Source organism: Panthera leo, chromosome E1 (genome assembly GCF_018350215.1).
Source record: "Panthera leo isolate Ple1 chromosome E1, P.leo_Ple1_pat1.1, whole genome shotgun sequence".
Lineage (NCBI taxonomy): Eukaryota > Metazoa > Chordata > Mammalia > Carnivora > Felidae > Panthera > Panthera leo.
In genome coordinates, this window is record NC_056692.1 from 28,890,921 (window position 1) to 28,915,369 (window position 24,449).

At 51.4% G+C, this 24,449-nt stretch overlaps 1 protein-coding gene across 5 annotated transcripts in view; it reads right to left on the bottom strand.

Moving 5' to 3' along the window:
* Positions 1 to 24,449, bottom strand: part of MSI2 (musashi RNA binding protein 2) — a 389,492-nt gene that overhangs the window by 68,269 nt on the left and 296,774 nt on the right. For all 5 annotated transcript variants that reach the window (XM_042914722.1, XM_042914720.1, XM_042914721.1 and 2 more), the window contains exon 8: positions 7,796 to 7,878. In XM_042914722.1, coding sequence (XP_042770656.1) covers positions 7,796 to 7,878 — 83 coding nt within the window. The remainder of the gene's footprint in view (positions 1 to 7,795; positions 7,879 to 24,449) is intronic.

Here is a 24,449-nt window from a genome sequence, read left to right on the forward strand (position 1 = left end):
GAGACAGGGTGTGAGCAGGGGAGGGACAGAGAGAGAAGGAGACACAGAATCCAAAGCAGGCTTCAGGCTGAGCTGTCAGCACAGAGCCCGATGTGGGGCTCGAACTCACAAACTGTGAGATCATGACCTGAGCCGAAGTTGGATGCTTAACTGACTGAGCCACCCAGGCGACCCTAATTTCTCTATTTGAGAGAGAGAGAGAGAGAGAGAGAGAGAGAGAGAGAGAGAGAGAGAGAGAGAGGTGGCTGAGCATTAGCTTGCACCTGCCTGGGAAGTTGGGCAGAGCAGCTGGGTGAAGTGAAAAGAAGAGCAGGCCCCAGAGAAGGGGTGCAGGGAAAGGCAAACAGCTTTTCCCAGTGGTCTCCATGCCCCCTGCTGACCCCACACGCTGTGGATGGTGTGCAGAGAGCAGCACACGTGGGAAAGTCCAGAGGGGCTGGGCCACCAAGAGAGGCAGAAGGACCCCACCCTCCCCAGGCCCCCTGCAGTGACCTTCCCAGACGACGGGTGAAGGAGCCAGAACTTGGGTGACTGGGAGGCCGCCTCCCCGCAGGCCCAATTGCTTCTGCCTGAAGAGCAGCAAACATTTACCACCCCGGCCTCCCCACCCTCTCCTCCCTCAACAGGCAAACCCCTCCACCCGCAGGGACAGAGCCGGTACACAAACATGTGCTTGCGTGATGTGGGGGTGGGGGGGCACAGGACCTCCCTCTCGCTCGTAAACACGAGGTTCATTTATTAAGTGCCTCTCTGGCATTTCCTGTTTTTGCCTTCATCCTGCTTGTTTAATATTGCATTTGACATTCTCATTTTATAAATGGTAACAGAAGCAGAATGGATGGCTAAAATTAGCTTACGAGCGAGGAGGATGCGGCCAATAGGGTGGTGAACACACAAGCCTAGTTAATTCCACCCACATTACCCGCCCCGCCCCCCACTCTGGGGCTGGTTCCCGATCAGCTCTGTGGCGGCAGTGTTCGGGCAGAGGAGGAGTGGCCTCAGGGAAGGGATGGGTGCCCACTCACCGGGACACCCCATCCAGGTGGCAGCGCCCCCAGGCCAACCCTAGCTGGCTTCTGTGGACCACCTGGCCCGGCACTACACCCCGAGAGGCCCAGCCAGGACTGTCCTGCTCTCTGGTCCTCTTGCCCACCCCAAGTGTGCCCTGGGCTGAAGGTGGCAGGCGTGAGAGCTCGCCAGGCTTTGTTTTTGAAGTGGGGTTTTCGGAACCTCCCCCAACAGAAGATTCAGCGGAAGGGCCTGAATGGGCCTCCCTGGGACCTAAGAAATCCCTGCAGTGGCCCCTTCTCTTCTGCAGGATGTACACCTTCTCTCTTCAGGACCGCCTCCCAGCCAAGGCGAGGCGAGTACCTGCCTCACACCCTCCTCCCTGCCCAGGTCTGCACCTCTGTCTGGGACCACCTTACTTTATGATTATACGTTCGTTCAGTACTATGATTCTAAGAACAATGATAGTGATGATGAGGCCTACTGGGTTGATAAGAGCATGCTACGGCCGATAAAGCCCAGTCACAAAGCCCAGCAATCTCTGGAGGGGGGTGCCATCCCGGTCTTACCGAGGCGGGATCAAAACACAGACCACGAGTAACTGGCCCAAGGTCACAAAGTCTAGCAATGAGTAGTGAACTGTACTGTGGGGCATTCAGCAGTGGGGGATTTGTGGCACTTTCTTCTGGAAAGGCCTCTTGGATTGACAGAACCCTGTTCTGACTGTTCCTCTACTCCCCACCTATTCAGTGCTTGGGGTCCCCCTAAGAATGAAGGCACTGATGCTTTCTGTAGGCTACTATCCCAAACCCCAGCATCTGTTTGGGGCACCTCTGACCCTCTGCCTTGGGCTAGTGGACCAGGGTGACTTCTTGGCTAAAAGCCCTTCCTTGGCCCCTTTGAGATAAGCAGACTTTACCTGCTCTGAGCTACATTAGTAGAGGCCGGAGCTGAAACTATGGCCCACAGGGCAAATCCAGCTGCTGCTTGTTTTTATAAATAACATTTTATGTGAACACAGCTGTGCCCACTCACATATCATCAGTGGCTGCATTCTACTCTACGATGGCAGAGTAGCTGTGACAGAGACCTAGGGCCTCAAAAGCCTAAAATATGACCTGGCCCTTTACAAAGCTTTTTGGCCCTTGGTTTAGGCCAAACGGAAGAAACTTGCAGTTACCGATGGAATTTTCGGGAAGGTGATTCCTTCAAGGTTATCAGATTCTAGACCCTACAACAGTCCAAGAGCTCCCAGGGCCAGGAACCGAACGGGGCCTTCAATAAGCTGCAAAGGGCAGTGGTCGCCATCCTTCCCTTCTTAGAGGAGGAAACAGGTGCAGACAGGTGGGGTGTCCGCTTGGTCACAGGACAACCAGCGGTGGATATGGGATTCAGGCTCGGGCCCACGTATTCTAAAGCCCTGAGTGCCTCTAAGTGACCCAGGAGGTCCTGTCTTGGGCACCAGGACATGTGCATGCTACTTGGGAGGATCCAACCCATCACCCCAGAGGATGTGCCTCAAACATCTATGTTCCAAGACCCTTGTCAAGAGGGGAGGGATGCCAGCACCGAGGGTCTGGCGGGGGGGTGGTCCCGGGCATGGACAGCTTTCCGTGGCAGGAGTGCAGGAGGGGAGACCTGGTGTCCGTGCACACAAAGAGAGTGTGGGGCGGTGCTGAGAGCGGCAGACTGGCCTGGGGATCCCACGCCAGGCTGGCTCATCCAGCTCCGTGCTCCAGGGGCCTCAGCCCTCACTCCGGGTCCCTTCCTTCTGACACACACTATCTCCTTAGCAGCGATCCTCGCCTGGGCCTTCTCAGACTTTAAATGTGCACACACATCACTAGGCACTTGTCAAAATGCAGATTCTGATTCACTAGCTCTGGGGGTGGGGCCCGGTAGGTCTGTATTCCTACTGAGGTTACAAACTACTCAGCAAATTTCAAAAATCAGATCACCTTCAAGGAACAAGGAAGAGAACTATTTAAAGGAATCCTGTAGGAACCCTTGTACAAAGCAAATAACTCTTCCTCATTTTCACCAGTCTAACCAACCCAGATTTTTCAATTAATGAGGTTTTGCCTATGTTGGCAGGGGGAAGGACACAGGGCTGGAGCCAGAGGACAACACTGGTTCAAATGCTAGCCCTGCAGCTTAGAACCACAGGCTATTTCGGTGGGGGGGGGGGGGGGGGGGGGGGGCGGTGCACCTGGGTGGCTTAGTCGGTTAAGTGTCCGACTTTGGCTCAGGTCATGATCTCACGGTTCGTGGGTTTGAGCCCCGCATCTGGCTCTGTGCTGACAGCTTGGAGCCTGGAGCCTGCTTTGGATTCTGGGCCTCTCTCTCTCTCTCTCTCACTCCCTCCCCTGTTAGCGCTCTGTATCTCTGTCTCTCAAAAATGAATAAAAGTATTTTAAAAAATTAAAAAAAAAAAAAAAAAAAGAACCATGAGTTATTGGAAGTCCCTTCACTACCCTGAGCTCTATCTAGTGTCCGGTCTGTAAAACGGGACAGTGACCAAGTGTGCGTAAAATGCTGTTACAGTGCCCAGCAGATGCCAATGTGCTGCTGTTGAATCAGGTGTCAGAAGAGGAGCCCTTGCATCCCTCATACTGGACCCCACGTTCTCACCCAGCGAGGCCCTCTTGACCCCTCTGGGGTGGGATTGAGCCGGGCCTCCAGGGAAGCCTGGAGCAGGTCTCTGTCAACCCCTGCCTCCTTCCCCACGGCTGAGGCACTCGCCAGGAGGCCTCTGGGAGGCTGTGCTGGCTGGTGACCAATCGAGCAAGTGTCCCTGCTGCTGGGGGGGGGGGGGGCTGCTTCAATCAGGGGCACGTGGCGGGAAGCACTGTTAGCTGTACCCGCGCTGGGGCTCGGCGGAGCGGCCAGAGAGGAAGCCCTCTCCGGAGGGTCACCAGGTGGCTCCGCAGGTGCATGTGTGTGTTTATTGATAAAGAGCCATGTTTGCGCTTCGCTCTGATCCGTGCCAAGAGGGGGAAGGGGCTGAGTCTTGGCTTTCCTAGGCTGGGCCTTGAGCTCAGGTGGCGGCCAGCTGCCTCCCCCCCCGCCGCACCATGCCGCCACCAGACCCGTGGCTCACCTGCCTCTGGGGCACTGGGGGAAGAGGCGTGGAAATCTGTCGTGGTTGACAGGGACCCCTCATGCCCAAGCCTGGTCCATCACCCCAGACAGGAATCTGGCCCTGGGTGAGCCCATCATCTTCGCCCTTCTCTTAGAAGAACATGGGAGTCCCGTGGGCTATGACCCGGCTGACTGGGAGGGGTGGTCAGGGGTCTTGGAAGGCTGTAACCCAGCTAGAGGGCCTTTAAAGTCCCGTTACGCCTGGAAGGGGTACTAGCCTACTGGGTGCAAATATGAGCTTTGGACTTTAGCTCTCTGGGTTTGAACTCTGGTGCCGCCACTTGCTGGGTGTTTGGCGCTGGGAAAATCGCTCACCTTTTCTCTTTGCCTCACTGCTCACTTGCAGTAAAATGGGGATAATAATCAGTACCTATAGCAGAATGCATGTGAGAGAAGAGGTGCCTAAAGCAAGCTCTCAGCAGAGTGTGTATGTAGGTAGCACTAAAAAATGTTGGCTGTTTGCGGGATCTCAGTGCAGGAGGGTCGTGCCCTGCCACCACCACCATGGAGGTGACCTCCTTAAGGGAGGGTCTCTCCGGGAATGGGGGCAAATTCCTGTGATCCCAGCTTCCCGATGGCTGGCTCTCAGATGCCAGGGAAGGGCCCTCATTTTTTAAAAATGCCCAAGAGACTCGCCAACCAAATCAGATGGGAAATGGCTTTGGGAATTATGCCGTGCCTCCCTGTCACATGGTTCCTCTTGTAATCCTTTCTTCATTCCACAATTACTGACACAGGGCCCACTGAGTGCCAGCCATAGGGGTATTGGGTTAAGAAGGAGCAGATGGGGACTCAAGTCCTATCTCTGTGACTCATCCGAGGTGAGACCTTTCTTATCTGTGAACATGAGAAAATGGTAGCTCCAGGCATACTCTGGGTTGGCGTGGTAACCTGTCCCTGCAGAATTCACAGAGACGGCCAGGGTTCCAGGAGCTGGGTCTTTACAGCGTCACACACAGTCCGGCTGACAAAACACTCCTGTGGACCTTCTAACAACTGTCTGCGTCTCTGCTTGGCAGTCTGAGCTCTCAGGGTCTTTCCAGTCCGTCATCTGAATTCTGTCCATAGCACGGTTTACATTCATTTCCTTTTCCGTGGGCCTCAGGAGTAGAAACCGGTATCACGGAACCCAGAGCAATTCAGGATTCAGGCTTCTTCAGAGAAGGACGGCTTGCTGGAGAGGTCCTTTCAGCGACTAGCACGTGGCTGGTGGCAAGAGCTCAAGTTTATCAAGCCCGAGCCTGTGCGGCACCGTGCTCGGACCTCTCCCAGGCCCGGAGACCCCACCAGGCGGTCACCACAGGCCCCGTTGCCCTGGAGCTCGGCGAGGCCTCCTGATCTATCAAAGCCTCCTCCAGCACCTCAAAATCCCCCCTGAGAGCCGGTGACTGGTGTGGAGCAGGGCTGGGCAACTGCAGGGACACCTCCAAGCCTGTGTGTGACCCTCACCACTCGCACCCACCCCCTCCTCTTATCTACTTCCGTTTTTGCTTATCCCCGTAAAGAATGAGTACGAGCCCCAGATTCAAGAGAAAACAGAAACCCTCACACAATGAACACAACTCCCTGTACCTACCACAGTCAGCCTCTAGCTGGGTGGAAAAGAGGGTGACAGATGCGAAACGACTGGGGACAACGGCCACAAACATCTCCTGCTTCAAGCCAGGCCAGGGGTTATCTCGCTGGGACTGAAACTCTACCTTCTGACCATCCCCCTGTGTCATCTGGGACTTTGTCCTCACACCCCCAAGCTCAAAACAACTATCTGTGTAGTTCATCTGGCAGCCAGTAAGCTCAAGACCTATGCTCCTTTACTGCCTGGGGAGCCCTGGGGCAGATCCCCCGGCCCTCAGTCTCCCCACTGGAACAGTGAGGAGAATAAATCCCTTTCTCACTTGTGTTTCAGGCTTGTTTCAAAAGCAATCTATAGGGAAGGGCCTCACATACGCATTCAAGGCAGCACATAGCACAGTCTCTCGCCAGTCTACACTGGGCCTTCCCGATGCGCCGTTAAATCCTGGCAGGATGGGAAGGTGCCTGCCAGTGCTCTCGGATGCCTCTTTTGCTCTCCGCTGCCCAAGCAGCCCTCGGCAGAGCCTGTCAACAGTGAGCCTGACTAGGAGAAACGAGGCCTCTGGGTACCAGAGTTAGGTTTCCTTTTAAGCCCCGTCTCTGTAGTTTTAAAAACAGCAAGTAGCAACCTACCAAAAGAGAGAGGTACCAACTGGAAGGCGCCGAGTTTGCGGGGAGGGGGTACAGAGAACATCTATGAAGGGTCCTGTGTTATTCCTACACACTTATCTCCCCAGTACCATTTTAATGCCTGAGCTGACACCTCCAACCTACAGTATGCAAAAAAACCCAGTGTTTTCATTTCAGATGCATACGATGGCTAGGAACAATATGAACAATATTATTTTAGTGCCCTGGGAAAAAATTAGCAAGTCAAATATTGAATCAGGCCTGTAGCACCACATGCTAAGCAGACTGCTTTGATCTTATCCCCACTAAAAGCTCTATTATTGAATTTAAAGTCAGCGAACACATATCAGACCAATATACAATGCATATCTGAATGCATGTTTCAGAAGCAAGGAATGTTTTGACTAAAGGAAGAAAATATCAAAGTCACAGCTGCAAGTGAAACAAATTTGCCCTCCCTCTTCTCTTGGGGCTGGAGGCTTTGCTGGCCAACCAAAATATTTTGGCTCCAAAGGTCCTGCTGATGGCTCCAGAAACACCTGCTGAGCTCCCAGATTTCTGGAACCAACAACAAGGGGGGTTCGCACCCACCTACTCGATTTGAAGGAATTTGAGACTTGGAGCCAGCCAATGTGCACATTCAGTACATGGTATGGCACCCTCTGGTGGCCATTCCTCTTGGAGGCCTATCAGGCTCCCCAAACTCAGCCATGGTCGTCACCTCCTCCCTGCTGAGGGTGCCTTCCCAGGAAAAGAAGCTTTAAAGGGCCAAATGGAGGTATGGAAGAAGGCACTCATGAGGGTAAAACCAGCCAGTTGATCAGAAAGGGAGAATGTTAATTGCCCAGCAGGGCCCAAAGAGAGAACAAATTTGGGTGGTAAACTTCCTACCCAGGATACGCCCCCTCAAAAAGCCACGCCAAACAGCCAACACATATCCTAAGCCACGAGTTGGCAAATTATAACGTACAGGCCAAATGTGGTCCCCCACCCACCCACCGCGGGCTTTTGTACAGCCCAAGAGTCGAGAATGGTTTTGTACTTTTAAATGGTGAAAATATAATCACATAACTAAATATTTTGTGACACGTGAGAACTGCATGAGATTTTAGTGTCGGTGTCCATAAACAAAGCTTTACTGATACACAGCCTTATTCATGCGGTACTGTCTGCACACGCTTTTGCGTTTCAACAGTGGACCTGAGAGGCTGTGGCAGTCAGCCGCGTGGCCTGCAAAGCTGAAAATATTTATCCCTCGGCCCTTCGCTGAAAGTTCGCCAACTCTTGCCGTTCCCAGAGCTGAGCCGTCAGAGTCTTAGAAGGTGCCCGCCCTGCCCACCCTCCAGCACGATGATGTGGGCTACAGGAGCGTGCAAGACAAAGGTGTGTACGTGGGGGAAAGGGGGACATCGCATGCATGGTAGCCTCACCCCTGCAAACTTACCATTTTATTATTGATTTCATGGAAATGGATCTCACAGACTTTCTCCACAACATCTTCATTCTCAAACGTGACAAAGCCAAACCCTAAAGGAAAAAGGAAAAACAAAAACACAAAAACAGAGGGGGTGGTGAGTTCAGTTCTGGCCGGCTACATGTTTTCCTTTGATGTCCTGTAGCAGTGACAGGCTCCTGATCTGAGGGTAGGGGGCCGGATCCCTGGGAAGGGCCTCCAGGTTGAGGAAATGACTTCTCATTTGTAGCGAGCACCCTTCTGACAGTGAGGAAAAGTTAATGATTTCACCCCCCGTGCGGCGGGCGCTGTGTGGTTTACATTTGCCCGGAAGCAAACAAGAAACTTACTCGTCTGTTATTTACAAGGGTCAGAGCCCCTGTGGCTCTGTGCGTGTGGAGGCGGGTGGGTGGGCTACCCAGAGTGGGGGCGGGGATCACTGCAGGGCCACGCTTGCCCTTTCCGTGCTGGAATGGCCAGCCCTCGGGTCGGCCTCCAGACGGAGGTGGTTATTTGTCCTTTTCTTCCTGAATTACTTCCTCTAATACCTCATCAGGACATCCTGAGGCCTGGAAGAAACTATTAAAAGTTTCAGGCCTCTGTTCTGCGCAGGCATCCTTTTTCTACCGCTGCTTCCAAAGCGCTGCGGATCTGGGGCAGTTTAAGACTGTTTGATGCCTGCTGTCAGCCCGTCAGCTATCCACTGTATTTACTCGGCTGGAGACCGGCTTTGCTAGACAAGCTGTACTGAAGAATTTTGGCAGGCGACCGCTGCTCAGCATCCTGAGTCGCTCTCGACTGCCCCTCCCGCCCTTCCAGCACGCTGCCCCATCTGTGACCCCACTCGGAAAGCACTGCTTTAACACATGGACCCACTCACAGGACGGCGCCCCGCCTCAGATGAAACGCGGCTATAGTGTGAGCACTAACACCCGGGGGGAATGCATGCAACAGGTGTAGACATCCTAATGCGGGGGGCGGGGGGTCGCAGCAGACCTGACCTTGCACGTATGAACTTATGTGTCATCCCGGGAAGCCCCTTCCCCACTCTGTGCCTTGAGCTTTGCGCACCTGCAGATGAAGGTGGTGAGACCGACCACCCCTCAGGTCACAGCCCCCACGCCCATCAGGATTTGCAAGGCTCTCTGCTATGGACTGAAGGTTGTGCCCGCCCCCCCCCCCCCCCCCCCAATTCATGTGTTGAAATCCTAACCCAAAGTGACGGTGTTAGGAGGCAGGGCCTCTGGGAGGCACGTAGGTCATGAGGGTGGAGGCCTCACGAATGGGATTAGTGCCCCCATAAACGATGTGAGAGACCCTGCTTTATCTGTCTGCTTTCTGCTGTGTGAGGACAGTGAAAAGATAGCCGTTCTATACCGGGAAGGGGGACTTCACCAAAACCCTGCTCATGCTGGCTCCCTGATCTCAGACCTCCAGCCTCCAGAATGGTGAGAAATACATTTCTGTTGTTTATAAGCCTCCCAGGCTATTGTACTTTGCAATAGAAGCTCAAATTGGCCAAGACACTGCCATCCCCAAAGATAGGAGCCTGGCCAAACACAAACCTGGACCCACCAACCAGGAACATGAAAATCAAAATGGCTACTTTTATATCAGGACTGTGTTTCCTTTTCAAGCTTGTGTGTTGACTTTGGGTCCTGGAAACCCAGGGTGGAGAGGGAATCTCTCCGGTCCTTTCTATGTCTCTCCTCTCCGGCTCCACCACCACATTCTCTAAGGAACAGCAGAGGACAGGCAGATGAAACACTGAGCTCCTACATCATTGCTGTAGGATCTAGAAAATTCCTAGGGAGACGAATGGAAACAGCCACTGTCTACTCTGAAACAATTTCCAGCAAAACAGGGAGCTGGGACTACCACACAAATGGCAGTCACAGTCTTCATTAGGATATATATTTTATTACTATGCACCGAATACCAGGCCAGTGTTTCCACAGCACACATCCCAGCCTGTTGTAGACACGAATGGCTGAGGGTCAGATGTACCATCAGGGGGACATAAGTATGTGCTGCAGAGGCTCAAAGTTGGCACGTTTTCCCCAGCATCATCCTGGAGAGGCTGGGTCCTCAGGCACAATGACGTTTTGTTGGAAATGAGGCCCAACAAAAAAACCTTTCACCAGGTGTACAACCCTGAGCCCCAAACCAGGTCCCCGTAGAGACAGGGACAACGCCGTTCTCTGGGTTCCCTCATTTGGGCGTCTCCTCCTCTCTGGCCCCTGGGGTCCATCTGTTGTTCATAGAGCAGGACGAGAGCCACGCCCAGAGGCAGCCTTCACGTAATTTCTCTTCAGGCTTTGGTGTGTTGGCTCCCTATGCCCCCTTCAAAGGAGTGTGAAAACCATCGGGTAAGCCTGTCACCCAGGCAGGGACCCCTTCAGCACACGGGGGACCGGCATCATTTTGGTTAACCCCCTCTCTTCTGCCCACCCTCCTAGACCCAGATGCTAGGGGCCTCTCAAGAAGGGTTAAGATACAGTGCCCTTCAAAAGGTGCTCGGGGGAGGGAAGGGTGCACGGCAGAGGATGGGGGAATCTGCTAGCGGGGCTTCAAGGACGATGACGGGGCTGGGGCTTCATTCACTCTGGGTCCCCGGGACGCACGGAGCCCCTCACACGCAGAGAGTGCTGAGGAGCTGGTGGCTGGATGAACGAACCATTTCTGCATCACTGCCTCCCTTCGAGACGGACTCAGCCCTTCCTTCTGCATTTGCAGGCTCCCACCTGTGCTCCATGGTGGAGTATGCAGAGGTCAGCAAGGCAACGTCCTTCTTCTACAGCAATTTGCTCCCTAAGTGACACAAGTCTGAGGTTCCCACTCAAGGAGAACGTCTCTTCAGAACAGATCTCGCCCCTCCCTCATGACCCTCGCTTGTAGCCTGCGGGTCACCTCGACATTCATGTGTCTCTGAAGGTCACCTCTCTAGCCTGTATTAAACCCCGCCAACACGTGAATGCCTACGCAAGCCAGGACGGGCTGGTACTCAGGGGAAACCTCCCTGCAAATGAGGATGAACGTAATGGTTTGAACAGTGACTCCCAGAAGATGAGTCCCCGTCTTAACCCCTGGAACCTATGAATGGGACCTTGTTTGGAAGAAAGGATTTTGCAAACATAACTAAGTTAAGGATCTCAAGAATGAGGGCGGGCCCTAACCCAGTGACAGGTGTTCTTAGGAGAGAAAGGAGGGGGGGAATTTGAGACCTAGAAGGCAGAGAGGGGAGAAACCCATGTGAAGACGGAGGCAGACACTGGAGTGATGCAGTCACTAGTCAAGGAACACCTGAGCCACCAGAAGCTGCGAGTGACAAGGGAAGTGTCCCTGAGAGCCTTCAGAGGGAGCGTGGCCCTGCTGACACCTCATATTTGGACATCCGGCCTCCAGAACTGTGAGAGCACAAGTTTCTGTCGCTGTAAGCCACCCAGTTTTTGGAAATTTGTAACAGCAGCCTCAAGAAGCTAGTACAGCCAGGTTACAGGTTTCGCCGCCCCCACACAGGTGGGTCACATGTGACCTCCCCCTGCAGGGCCAAGCATGTGCTCTGGATAGAAGGTAACAGAGTGTGGACAAATGAACCGAACCCATCCGTGCCACTGGGAAATAACACGAAGCCAGTGCCATTCAAGGGCACCGCTCCACAAGCCAGAGGACAGCCTGCTTTGCAGCCAGACTGCTGCTGAGCACAGGTACTTGATCCTGGAACAGTGCCCAGGGTAAGTCAAGTCACCGTTGGGGTGATGATGGCGAGATGACCACCACTGAAGCTGCTTTTCTGCTGCAACCCATGCCTTCCTGGTCCGCTGTGCAAACCACGGTCTGAACTCCAGGCCCAGTATCATTCGGGGCTCCCTGTATCGCCAGTTTCCCACTCTGTGCCACCACTCAAGAGCCGGGGAGAGGTGTGACAGAGGTAGGAGACAGGAATTAAAATGCAGACTGCATCAGGAAGGGTGGGGGCAGGACTCACTGCATCATTTCAAATTCTGACTCTGATATTCTCCCTGCTGGTCCCTTCCCTAACCCCACAGGACTCAGAACTCGAGTATCACAAAAATGATTTTCCTGATCAAAGGAGAGAGTCTGGATTTCAAGCCTATGTACCTTGGATGCATAACAATTCAGTGATGTCAAGACTCATTTGCAGTATTTTAAAGATCTATATCGTTTCGACAACCTTGTTTGGCCCGGATAGAGAAAACAAAGTTGATTGTGTCTAAAATATTTATTTATTCCATTTGAGAAAGCAGAGAAACCAGGAAACACTTAATTATCAATAAATGTTATTCCTTAACATGTAATCATTTTTTTTCTCAGAGGTGCATTACCCTTTACGATGAATTAGTAACTCAGTGGAGAACAGCCCCCAAATAAATTAAACAGAGTGAAAAGACAGCAGGGTTAGAAATTTGGGAAGGATCGGGTGGTGGGTGGGAAAAATCCTTTTTTTGACATCCAAGACTTTTTCTTTCTTGAAATCAAATTTTTTTATTGGGTAAAAATGTACATAATATATAATTCACCATTGTAACCATTTTTTAAGTGTATGCTACGGTGGCCGTAAGTATATCCATGATGTTGTGCAACTGTCACAACTATCCATTTCCAGAACGTTTTTTTTTTTAACCATCCTGAGCTGAGACTCTGTACCCAGCAAGCAATAGCTCCCCATTTGTCCCTCCCCCAGTCCCTGGCAACCTCATTCTCCTCTAGGTACCTCTGTAAGTAGAATCATACAGTATTTGTCCTTTTGTGTCTGGTTTATTTCACTCAGCATAAATATTTTCAAGGCATCATAGTCTTTTGAACAGTCTGTCAGATGTACAGATCCTACCTGAAACTCAGGAAGTCTGATTCTTCCTGAGAAGGGGCAGGAAGGACTGATTACTTTCCTCCCATTTTTTCCAAAAGAGAGCCCCACAGAGAATCAGAAATGGTGGCTCATGAAAGCCTACCAGGTAGAGGCAAAACAGCCAGGTAAAGGAGACACGGAATTATCCTTGCTCAAAAAAGGAAGGACCAAATAATGAGCTGTGTATTCCTGGAGAGTCCCTTCACCTCTCTGGGCTTCTAAAAGAAGCAGACAGATGCATGGGGTGGGGTGGGGGGAGGGCACAGGGCATCTTACTCTGGTCCCAGCCAAGGCAAGGACTTTGATCCATGGTGAGTCTACGAGGGCTCACACTCCATCAGGGCCCTCTGGGGGTGTCCCTGTGATCCCCCCTGCTCGGTTTCCCATCTCCCTTGATCCTAAGGGGAGGCACCACCCTGAAGCCAGAGAAGTCTGTAGGTATTTAAAGTCACTCAAGCTGCCATTCAGAACAAAGAGGAACCGTAGGGATTGACAACCGTGTGGGGGACAGTGTCGAAGCGTCAAAATTTGGGGGACAGCAGGCTAGTTCACCAAAGGGACCCTCTCACCTGTCATCAGCAAAATGACACCTGCCCAACCTCTCACGAAGCACCCCCATATCTGAGGGCCCCCAGGAGTCAGCAAAACTGGCACGAAGAAAGGGTCGGGAGGATGAAACTCCAAACAAAAAGGGTTTAAAATGGACATAAATAGGGTAGGAGTTGACAGGGCGCATTTGAAAATGAAATTCTCCAGCATTCTCCTGAATGAAGCTATTATTGGAAAGTAACAAGTAAAGCTCTATTTAAGAGATAAGCATTTAACAGTCAAACCTTTTTTCCCCCTCTCTTATTCAAATGAACAAAACTGAATATTCATTTGAATAATACAAAGCTATAGCACACACACACACACACACACACACACACACACACACACACACACAGAAAGAGAGAATAGAAATCTGAAAACGAGATACCTCACAATGAAAATGACCTGCTACAGATGGGGGTACTGGGGAACATCTGACAGTTAACCTACAAAGAATTCCTTTTTAGGTCAGGGAGGGAAAGATGGGACTGGCCTCCTCCTCGCCCCCAAAATAATTTTCTTCTCTTATCAGATAGGTCAATGAACACTAATAGGCAATCGTGTGGTGCCTAATGCATCTTCAGCGGAAATCAATGCAAGTCTCGAGTTAACGCACTTGGTTAATGGGGAAAAAAATGAGGGAGGAAAAAAAAAAACCCAGACTGTCAAATTTATTCAGAATATCCCATGAGGAATTTGAGGTATGTGTACGCAAGTATATTTATAACTCACGCAACCTCCCTCTCTCGCTAATAACCTGGTGTTGGAGGAAGTGGCAGGACCCGTGGGCTGCTTTCAGTATAAATACAAGTCTCTTGGGTTTGGGCGTGGGGAGCACTTTCTGGTTTCAAAATGCTTCTCATACATCATCCTACCTGGTCTCCATGGCAACCCCGCGAGAGGTGGGGCACGCTCTGCCATCGTCATTTTGCTCAACTGCTTGGCATTGTTTTAAATGACCCATCCCTGGTGACACGTGGCTACTAAGCCAGAGCAGGACGTCAGGGACTTCCTTGGGTCAGTAAGTGTTCAAGAGGGATTTGGTGGCCCTAGGGCTCGAGAGGGCAAGAGCCTAGGCTACGAGGCATGGTGCCTCACATGCTCTGTGGGTCAACCACCACTTAGCTATGTGTCAGTTAGCGACCTGTCATCTCGGGCTGTGCTCCCCATCCCCAGCTCAGAACATTTCTAGGTCACCAGAAGAGCATGGGCTACAGCAGGTTTGGCAAATCAGTTTCATCTGCCTCCAGGGGTTTTCCCGGAACCCTGGATGGAGAAAGTCTGAGCCCCCCTCCCCACGCGTCCATCGGGCAAGAGGAGCAGAGATGAGCTGCCGTGGCAGGGTGGGTGGCTTCACGTGCCCTGGCTTCGCCCTGGAAACATAGAACTCGGAAGATGGATCTGTTCCAAGAGAAAAACAAGCTGCCTTTCCAAAAGAAGCGCCTTGTTTCCGACTGCCACTCTGGGACACTGGCTGCACGTTACCCGGATGTTAGAGAAATCCACTCGGAGTTGTCATTAGAGTTTCCTGAGCGTTTCAGACATGAGGTATTTGGCAAAAGGTGGGGTGACAGTACCAGCTGCGTCCGCTCTCACACCCGAGCGGTAATCTGGACTTTTGTAACATAAGAATGTCATTTCCCACCAAGCCAGGGATGGGACTCGTTCAATTATTAACGTCTGGTATCCCAAAGGTGGTTACTTATTTCCAGCCCATACTCTTCATGATAATTTGAGAAAGAGAAAGCTTGCCTGCGTTTATTGGGTGGCCGTTAACTCAGTCCTCACAGCTCCCTCCTGTGAGACAGGAACGTTCCTACTTTACAGATGAAGGACTTCCTCGTATGAAGGCGGGCCCACTCTACATCAGGAGTCTGACCTTGTCCCGCAACCTGGCTCTTAGGAGCCTGCCCTGTCACACTTCCCTGCAAGAACGTCTACCCAATGGGCAACGGCACCTCATCCTAACAACCCAGCAGAAGGAGCCTAAGGGGGGAGGCGGGGAAGATGTGCTCGGCCATTCCAGTTACCTGCCTGCTTCCTCTGCTGCCTGAGCCGGCTGCAGCCGTCAACAGAAAGGCAGGGAAGGGAAAACTGAGGTTTTTCAGATGCACACGACGAAGGTGACTCTTATACAGACAACTCGGCGTGCTCCTAAGCCAGTGTAGGATGGACACAGGGTGAGTGACTTCTCTGAACGTTTCCAGCCCCTGCCCACAGACCTGCCTGAAACAGGGTTTGGTTGTCAGGCTGGAGACTTCGTGCAGCAAACTGCCTCCCTAATGAGTCAGCCGCCCTGGAGGGATAAACAGCGTGGCACTCCCTTCTCTGGACTGATTAAGAACAAAGAACAGGGGCAGGCACACTGACCCGTGATGGAGGCAGGATGCAGCCTCGGGGCTGGTCAGAACAAAGACTTTCAGGGCCAAAAGGCCACCGGAGGCAGATGGCTGAATTCAAGAGGTCTGCTGACGTCCCTCTCACCTGCCCCGGACCCTTCTTCCTCCACACAAGCCAACAGGCTGCCTCTCTGGGGCCCTTTCTAAGCCGGCCTTTCCTTCCCGCCATGTCCCCTTCAGGGTGGCACCACAGCCCTTCCGCTGTGGCATCATTCGTGCACCTGCTTCCTCGTTTACACCAGTAGTTTGGCAGCTGGTTGCTGTAAACTATAATAAAATGCCTTTCCAAAAAATGAAGGAATGTGACCAGACACGCCAGACATCATGATATTAAAGCCGTGTCAATTAATTTCTCCCCCTGCTTGATAAACGAGCCCCATTCCATCTCTTAATAATGAGGAGAGAAACAAGAAAAGTTGACACTTAGTTTAATTTATTTTCTCAACTTGCCTGGTCATATTTCTTTCTGCCTTGCAGAGCCTGGCTGGGGCTGTGGGGAATTACAAGTGGCTCGAGCGCGGGCAAGGCATAGATCGGTGAGAATCGACACGGGCCTCCAGTATTCCCACACACCACTTAATCAAGAGGGGAAAGGGACCTGGAGAGCCAGCTCGCACCTGCGCCTCTCCAGCCACCTTTGGGGGCTGGGGGCGGGGGAACTCGGGGCCGGCGAGGGAAGCGATCTCAGGTGTGTGGGAAGTCAGATGACAAAAACGGCACTATCAGGTTTCCAATCTACTGCGCAGAAACTGCACACGACTGAATTCCCTAAATTAATATTAAGCTAGGTCGGTGGCATTTGCCAGAGGGGAGCCAATTTCTCCATTAGAAAGGTACTTTCCTTTCCTTTTCAGCCCAAGGGTGTCGGAGCCAACACCCGACCTTGAAATGTGAGCGTCAACTTTCTAAAATTCAGATGCCAACCATGAACCAGCACGCATCTCACGAAGGCTTTAGTTACAAGTAACCTCAGGACTGTTTATGGAGGCCTCCAGACCATAAACCAAGCCAGTAGTGAAAAGTGACGTGCTCTCCCACACCAGTGTTTGCTGATGTGGTCCTATGCCGGCCTTCTGATGGGCGAGGGGCTTATTAAAAATGCGGCCTCCGGGGCTCTCCTGCCTCCTAAATGTGGGCTTTGTGGACATGGCCCAGGAATCTGCATTTTAACCAGTTCTCTGGTGATTCTGATAGCCACCCAAGCCCGACTCTGCTCCATGTTTCCCAATTCAGGATGAGTCGAGTAGGGATCACTTGGTAAAAAAAGAATCCAGAACTTTTCAAAAGAAGAGAGAATCTCTAGGCTTCCCTCTAACATAAAGGGAGAGACAAAAGCTGTTTTAAGAAGTCTCTGACATCCCTTTCATGGAGAGCTGGACCTCTAAGCCCCATGGCCAGCCCTTATCCAAGGTAGGGGGAGATTGGGGCAAAGAAGCAGCATCTGTGTCGCAGACTCAAGAAGGGATGGAGACCAGTTCATACTAGAGTGTAAATGACTGATCTTGCTCCTACCCCCAGGGGTGTTAGCGGTTTACCAAATCCTTATACAAAAGCAACTAAGTTCTACGTTAGAATTCCAAACGGGTACTCAGGGGGTGGGAGGTACATATATCTATATATCTACTTTACTGATGGGGAGCACCTCCTGGAGTCTGGGAAATTATATGCATGTCTAGAGAACGTTACAATGGGGTGGTGGTGAGGTGAAAAAACACCCTGGAAGGAAGAGAGGGAGGGGAGGGGAGATAAAATGGGGTGGAGGGAGAGAGACCCCTCCCACCATCCCTAAACCATTTTTCTTCGAGAGAACCTGCCATGAGTACTGATCGTGTGGTCTGAAAGCGCCTGCGGCTGCAGGGGAGGGGTGCCTCGTCCCAGTCTCTTGTTAACCCAGGGGGAAAATGCACCTGTGATCCAGGCCAGACAACCCCCACCTCATTTCATTCTGAGTGCGCTCCGTAGCAGTGATTCTGTGAATGACACTTGTCAGGACAGCAGATTAGTTCACAAACCTATTTTTTTGTGCGTGGTGTTCCATCTTGGTTGGGAAAATAGTCAGTTCTTGGCGAGAGAGACACATATTACTGCTGTTAAGTGCCAATATAAACTCTGGGACGCAGTGGTAAATTCACCAAATTAAATCGCGAGACAACTGGCTCGGATCAGGACCCCGGCAGAAGGTGCCAGGGCTGCAGGGCGCGCCCAGCGGGGTGGAGGAGGCTGAGGTCGTGCGCGCAGCTGGAGCAAGGGCACGAGGACGCGCTGCCTCCGCGTCTGTTCTGGAAACTGCAGAGCCTCGGGTGGCTTCGATGGGCTACCCGTAAGAACGTGTCCTTCAAGGCTTCTGAGTCCCTGGGCTTTCTGAGCTCAGGAGAGATGGGGCACCGGCTGGAAGCTCTTCTCCACGGAGGCATTTCGGTTGCTAGCCCCAGGCTCTCCCCAAAAGAGTGGGTTTCAAACCTGTCACCTTTCCTGATACCCTGTGGCCCCACCCATGCAGTGAGCTCACTGGAAGGTAAGGTGAGTTTCAACTACCTTCATGTGCCCCCTGAGGAGGGTGGGTGTGTGTGTGTAAATGGGCTTGGTCTTTGGATCTAGGTAGATTTGGGCTCAAATCCTGGCTCCAGCAATAACTGGCTGTGTGAGTTTGAGCAGGTTAGTTAACCACTCTGACCCTCAGTATCCTCCATGAGACAAATAATAAATCTACCTCACCAGCCAGGAGGATTGCTTGGAAACACTTGTGAGAGGTTAGCTGTCCTCACCCGCCAATCAAACGAGACTTCTTACGGCTTCTTCCCTATCCCAGCCTCTGTCTCCATGTGTATTTACTGGCCCTCTGCCTTGAGCCTCATTTATTAAAATTCATCTGAGAGGGGTGTCAGAGAGACGTCCGTGGTGCTTCACGAACTCTCACAGTGGGAACAGAGATTCAGGACAGAGGGAGGTCAAACAAATCATGTGACAAATTCCCAGTCTTCTTACTTAAGAAGACCCTACAGTGCATCCTTTTGGGTAAAAACAAAAATCACGTCCTGAGTGTGATGACGCTGGCCCTCGCCCTGACCGCTGCTCCTGCCTTTGCTCTAAGAGGGAGCCTGCAGTCTGGCTGCTGTGGAACAAGCAGAGGGGGCTTCTCTGGTGTCCTCTGAAGAGGGAGCATGAAGGAGACGAGGGGAAGGTGGGGCGGACCCAGACCACAACACCTGCTCTGAAAAAGGAAGGGTCGGAGGTAGCCCTGCCCCAACTCACCCCACTAGGGACGCAGGGCCCCTCAGAAAAGCCTCAGCCTCCCCAGGGGCCTCCCCAAGATGCCCACCTGCCTCCCTTCCGACACGTCCTCGGGGAATGGTCACTGGCCTCAGAGAAGGTTCCAGAACTCCATCAAAACACCACCACTTGGAAGCAGGTTTTCAATGCCACCACAAATTATAGGACTTTTATTATGAGGTATGGTTTCAGAATAGTCCCAACTGACAGAGAGCCCTGGCTCGGCGCCCGCCGTGCCACCCCTCTGCTCCCCCTGCAGTGGGGGGGGGGGGTCATCTCTGCCCGAATCTCCATGACTCCAGCTGGTCGTGCCACCGGCAAGCCTGCCTGCAGTTTGGGGGCGGGCAGCTGCCCATCACGGTGCCTCTGCACGAGACACACGCGCTTATTCACCGTGGAGCAGGGGCTGGCCTAGTTTATTTTTTTGGCCGTTAAAAGAACTGTTCTTAACATCTGGAGGCCAGATCTCTCCGAGAAGCTGAGAGCAGCCATCCAGGCGGCCTGGCTGGGGCGGCAGATCTGCTCCTCGGCTGTCCAGACAACGGTCCCGGGTGGGCGGAGAGGGAAAGGGGGCCGAGAAGCAGGGGGCAGGGGGCGGCTATCCACGGTGACCCACACCAACCAGCGGCGTCGGCGCCTGCGAACTTGCCGGAAATGCAGTCTCAGACCCCACCCTGGACCTCCTAAACCTGAACCTGCATTTTAACAAATTCTCCAGGTGACTTTTATGCAAATTAAAATCTGAGAGGCACTGGCCTGGAACAATGACTCTCAGCTGTGATTCCTGATTCCTACATCAGAACCTCTTAGGAGAATTTTAAAAAATAACTGCTGCCTGGGCCCCTCCCTCAGAATTGAGTTAGGTCTGGGGTAGCCCCCGAGCATCTGTGTGTTTTTAAGTTGCCCCAGGTGATTCAGATGTCCAGTTAGGGTCCAGAGACATTGGGAAAAGGGAAAAAGCACAGTGCCTAATCTTTATTTTTCATCTAAAAATAATTTCAGCTTGGGGCGCCTGGGTGGCTCAGTCAGTTAAGCGGCTGACTTCATCTCAGGTCAAGATCTTGTGGTTCGTGAATTCGAGCCCCGCATCAGGCTCTGTGCTGACAGCTCAGAGCCTGGAGCCCGCTTTGGGTTCTGTGTCTCCCTCTCTCTCTGCCCCTCCCCTACTTGTGCTCCGTTTCCCTCTCTCTCTCTCTCTCTCTCTCTCTCCCCCCCTCTCTCTCTCTCTCTCAAAAATAGACATTAAAAAAATTAAAAATACTTTCATCCTCACTGATTTTAGTAAATGGACACAATCAATGGTCTTAGTGCCCATGGAGCCACGCAGCCATGTATCACAGACTTGGGTCTTGGTATTTTACAGAGCACCGAATATACTTGGTATACTACGGTATATCCAAATACTTGGACGGTATTTTACAGAGCACTGAAGGAAAAAGAAAATGCTTCGAAGGGGGTGAGGTCAGAGTGGCGCTTCATTTACTCACCTGCTGTAGGCATGGCTGGCACCTGATGCCCCTCAGGTGTGCCCAGTCAAGGGCTGTATAGATGGTGAGATCTGGCTTTCAGGAGCAAAATAGGCACTGCACACACACCCCGACTGTAGGGAATGCCGAGAACACAAGCACATGCCACGGACAGAAAGTGGCGAGCTGACCCTTCTCTGCCAGCAAGACTCCTCAGCAGCCACACCAAGCCCCCAAAGGCGTTCTGATCAGACGGGACAAGGGGCAGCCCAGCGGGTGAGAAGGAACCTGCCTGTCAACAGAAACTTGTGCTGTAGAGAAAGCACCAGGAAAACAAATGTTTGCAAACTATTTGTATCCTTCTGTGATTTCGTTGCTAAAAAGGATATAACTGGGTCAGCCTACGAAGGCTCTCATCCTCCAGAGGCTTTTAAAACTTGGAAACAGAAATGTAAAACTGTTTTTTTTTTTTAATGAAGATTTTAGTGGATTTTGAACCCATTTCTTAAAAATATAAAAAATGCAACACTTGATTAGCGTGCGTGAAAAACTGATTGACATCAGGGAAGATGGAAATTTACAAGCTGAATTTCAACAAAATCCTTTGCATAATTGGAGGATGGGATTGAAAAATTAGTATCATGATTTAGTCAGCACAGCAAATGTACTTCTTCCACTGGGATCTGTTTATCTTGTGGGGTGTATTTTTCAGTTATGACAGGCATTAAGTCCAAGTACCAAAATAAGCTAACCTTAGAATTCTCCCTTTAGAGCTGGATCACAGTGTTAAAGCAAGAATTTTTTAAAAAAGAAAACACCTATTCAATCACATTACTCTGAAAATATCTTAATAATAAACTTCTAGGCAGGACTTATTTCAAATATATCCTATCATATTATTTTCACATAGGTTTGTAACACACATATTAACATAGTAGTACATGTAAAGAAATTAAAAATTAAGTAAGATATACTGGGGGTGTGTGCTAATTTTTTTTTCTGCACGATTAGAAAATTTTGAAGACATCTGTTCTAGAAGGAAAGGTGGGGACCCACATCCTGAACTCTGGTTCTGAAGCCATCCCTTGGTTTCAGAAGGACTAAAAGTCAGAGGATGGGGTGGAGGTAAGTAAGTACCTCCCATGACTGCCAGCGGGTGTGGACCCTCAAGGATGGCCTTCAGGTGAGATATTTATGGAGTCAAGAACCAGCCAATTCCAGGATCCCCTGAGTCCTCCTGGCTCAGCCCACAGAGCGCTCAGAAGGCACTGGGTTGGGGGTGGGAGTGGGGGTTCACCCTTCAAACTGAGACCCCTGCTCCCCACACGTTAATGGCAGCAATACCTGAACTCTTCTCGATACATTTTTCATAGCATCGTATCTTCATTAAAATTTTATTCTATTAGCATTCTGAATCCAAACCACTAAGTACATAATTGCTAAAACATGTGTTAAGCGACGACTTAGGAAATGCCGGTTTTATCATATTGTTAATTAACAGAAAGTAGGATTAATACATTCACAGATCATTAGGAGCCTTCAGTACAGTCTCGCCCGCTCTGCAGTGGGTAGGGTGGGTGTGGGTGGGAACCCTGGGCAGTACAGCAAGGGCATCTCCTCGTCGTTCGCCCTCGGCCCCTCTGCAGGTTCTGCGAAGGTGTCGGGGAGAAACTCAAGAAACAGAGACTCACGGTCTCTCTTGCCCAAAGGAAACTCTTCTGAGATCTGGGGGTGGCTGGCTCACGGTAGCCTACTCAAAAGGCCGGACATGGAAGGATTTGGGTGAGAGGAAGGGAAAGAGAAACACGTCCTCGTAAGTCAGCCCAGTGAGGCTCTGTGGACCGCGGGGAAGTTTCCAGTCCTGAAGCAGAGGATGTGGCTGAAATCCTGGCCGTGCTGCATTACTGGCTGGGCAAGCCATTAACCTGCCTGACCCCGTGTCTCCACCTGTAAAGCAGGAATAAAGATGCCGACCTCACAGGGCTGGCCTGTGGACTGAATGAGAGCACGCACACTGCTGCCATCATCCCTGTACAAGCTTGTAGTTTTTATGTAAGGATATCCTCACCCAATACTGCTTGGAATAAGTGGGCCACCAGCTGAGACCTGAAAATTATTTAGCTATCCATAAATGTGGACTGCATAAATGTGGGATCGGCTCTACTGCGGTCTATCCCGAGGTGCCAAAACCAAGAGATTTGGAGGTGGATTTGAACTCGCCTTGTGGTCACCTCCAGTGGAAATTGGGGCCTAAGATCTCTGGGCCCGAGGGGTTTATTCAAACCTCTGCCCGCCCCGTCTTGGGAGTTAGAGAGGTATTCAGACAAGAAATAGACTAAATGTCTTCTCCTTCCCCAGCCACCCAAAATTCTTCAGCCCGGCCCAATGGTGGGACTCCCAATTCTTCACGTTTAATAATGAAACAGTCTGCCTGGCTGGGCAGCACACAAGACCAGTACTGGAAGGTAGGACTGGAAAAGTCCCCATAGACGCAGGAGTAGGAAGGGGCCAGGTATGGTGGTGAGGCCCCCTAGGTCTAGGGTTTCCTGGAAGCTGGGGGTCAAGGTAAGTCCTGAAGTCAGAAGCTGGGGTCAAGGTGAAGCCCTGGGTCAGAAATATGAAAAGAGTTAGGAAAAGCAAACAAACTCTGCCTCAACCTTCATCAATAAGCTTTAGCTGGGACAGGAGCCCTTCCCAGAGGAAGACAACGGCAGGGCCAAGGCCACCTGCTAGGGTGATGATGAATTACCTCACCTAGCTGGAGCCTGGATGCAAAAATCAAAGCTAAGGTAAAATTAAAAAAAAAAAAAAAAAAAAAAATGCAGACCAGCGTCTGCCAGACACAAGTGGGAACAGAGAAATCACCTGGTTGCACTTTTTTTTTTTTTCCTGGAACATTCTTTCAAATGTTTCCTTTCAAAGGAAAGAGGTCCCTTATTTGTAGGAAAGGTTAAGAGTGGAAAGAGCCTCCTCCTTATTTGTGGGTTGTACGTGAGTGGAGTCTGGGCTGTGGGTTCAGACATGGGCTGTAATCCTAGTTCCACAATCAGCTGTGTGAGCTCTCTCTCCGTGCCTCAGTGTGCTCATCTCGTAAAATGGGGATGTTAGTATTTTAGGGTAGGGGAGCATTTAAACAGGACAATACCCATGAAGCTTAGCACAGTTCCTTGTCCTGGTCAAACGCTGGAGCACTTGAGCCCCTCTGCAGATCTGGTTTCCTTACTTATATTGACTCGCTCTATCGACTTAGTAACGTGACCCTGTGGGGTGTGGGCTCCTGCAAGTGGCTGCCTCTGAGAAGAAGCTGCACAGGACCTCTTGTGCTTGGACCATCACCTTCCCCATTGACCAAGAGGAGGCAGAGGGAGCTGGAGACTGGCTTTGACTCTCCCAGGGGAGAAGGAGCCTCTTGACAGTTGGGTCTGAGACGCCTGGTACAATGCCACACTTGATCAGGGATGGACCTTCCAGTGCCCTGCAGGCCAGGGGAGAAGGCAAGGCCTCAGTCTCCACCAGAAGCCACCACCTGCTCCTGTCATCAAACCCAGGAGCCAGAACCTCCGTATTCTCCAGAGAAGGCAACTGAGAGACAGCGGAGCAGTACCCGACTTGAAAATCATGGCACACCCAGAGCCATGTTGTGGCCATCCTGCTGCCTGGCTGCAGAGACCAGGAACTTCAATTTATTTGTGTCTGGGGCCTTAAAGAACCTCAGCTGTCATCCCTTCCTTAGTTTATTACCAAATTTCTAAAATATTACATTCTTTATTATATCCAAATTCACTTTATTGCACTTGACAATACAGATAATCACATACCATATGCTCTAATGTTTTGAAACCAATGCATGTTGACAGCGGTTTTTATTCATGATGCATAATTCCATCCCGAGCTCACAATGAGGCCTCTGAGCACCCAGCCTGGTGTTAAGACTTTTGCCTAATAACAGATTAACAATACAGCGAGTTGCAGCGACACAACCCGTCCCTTGCCATTCCCTATTTACAACGGGAAAAAATGTACCTGAGCTGAAAAGATGGATTTATCGG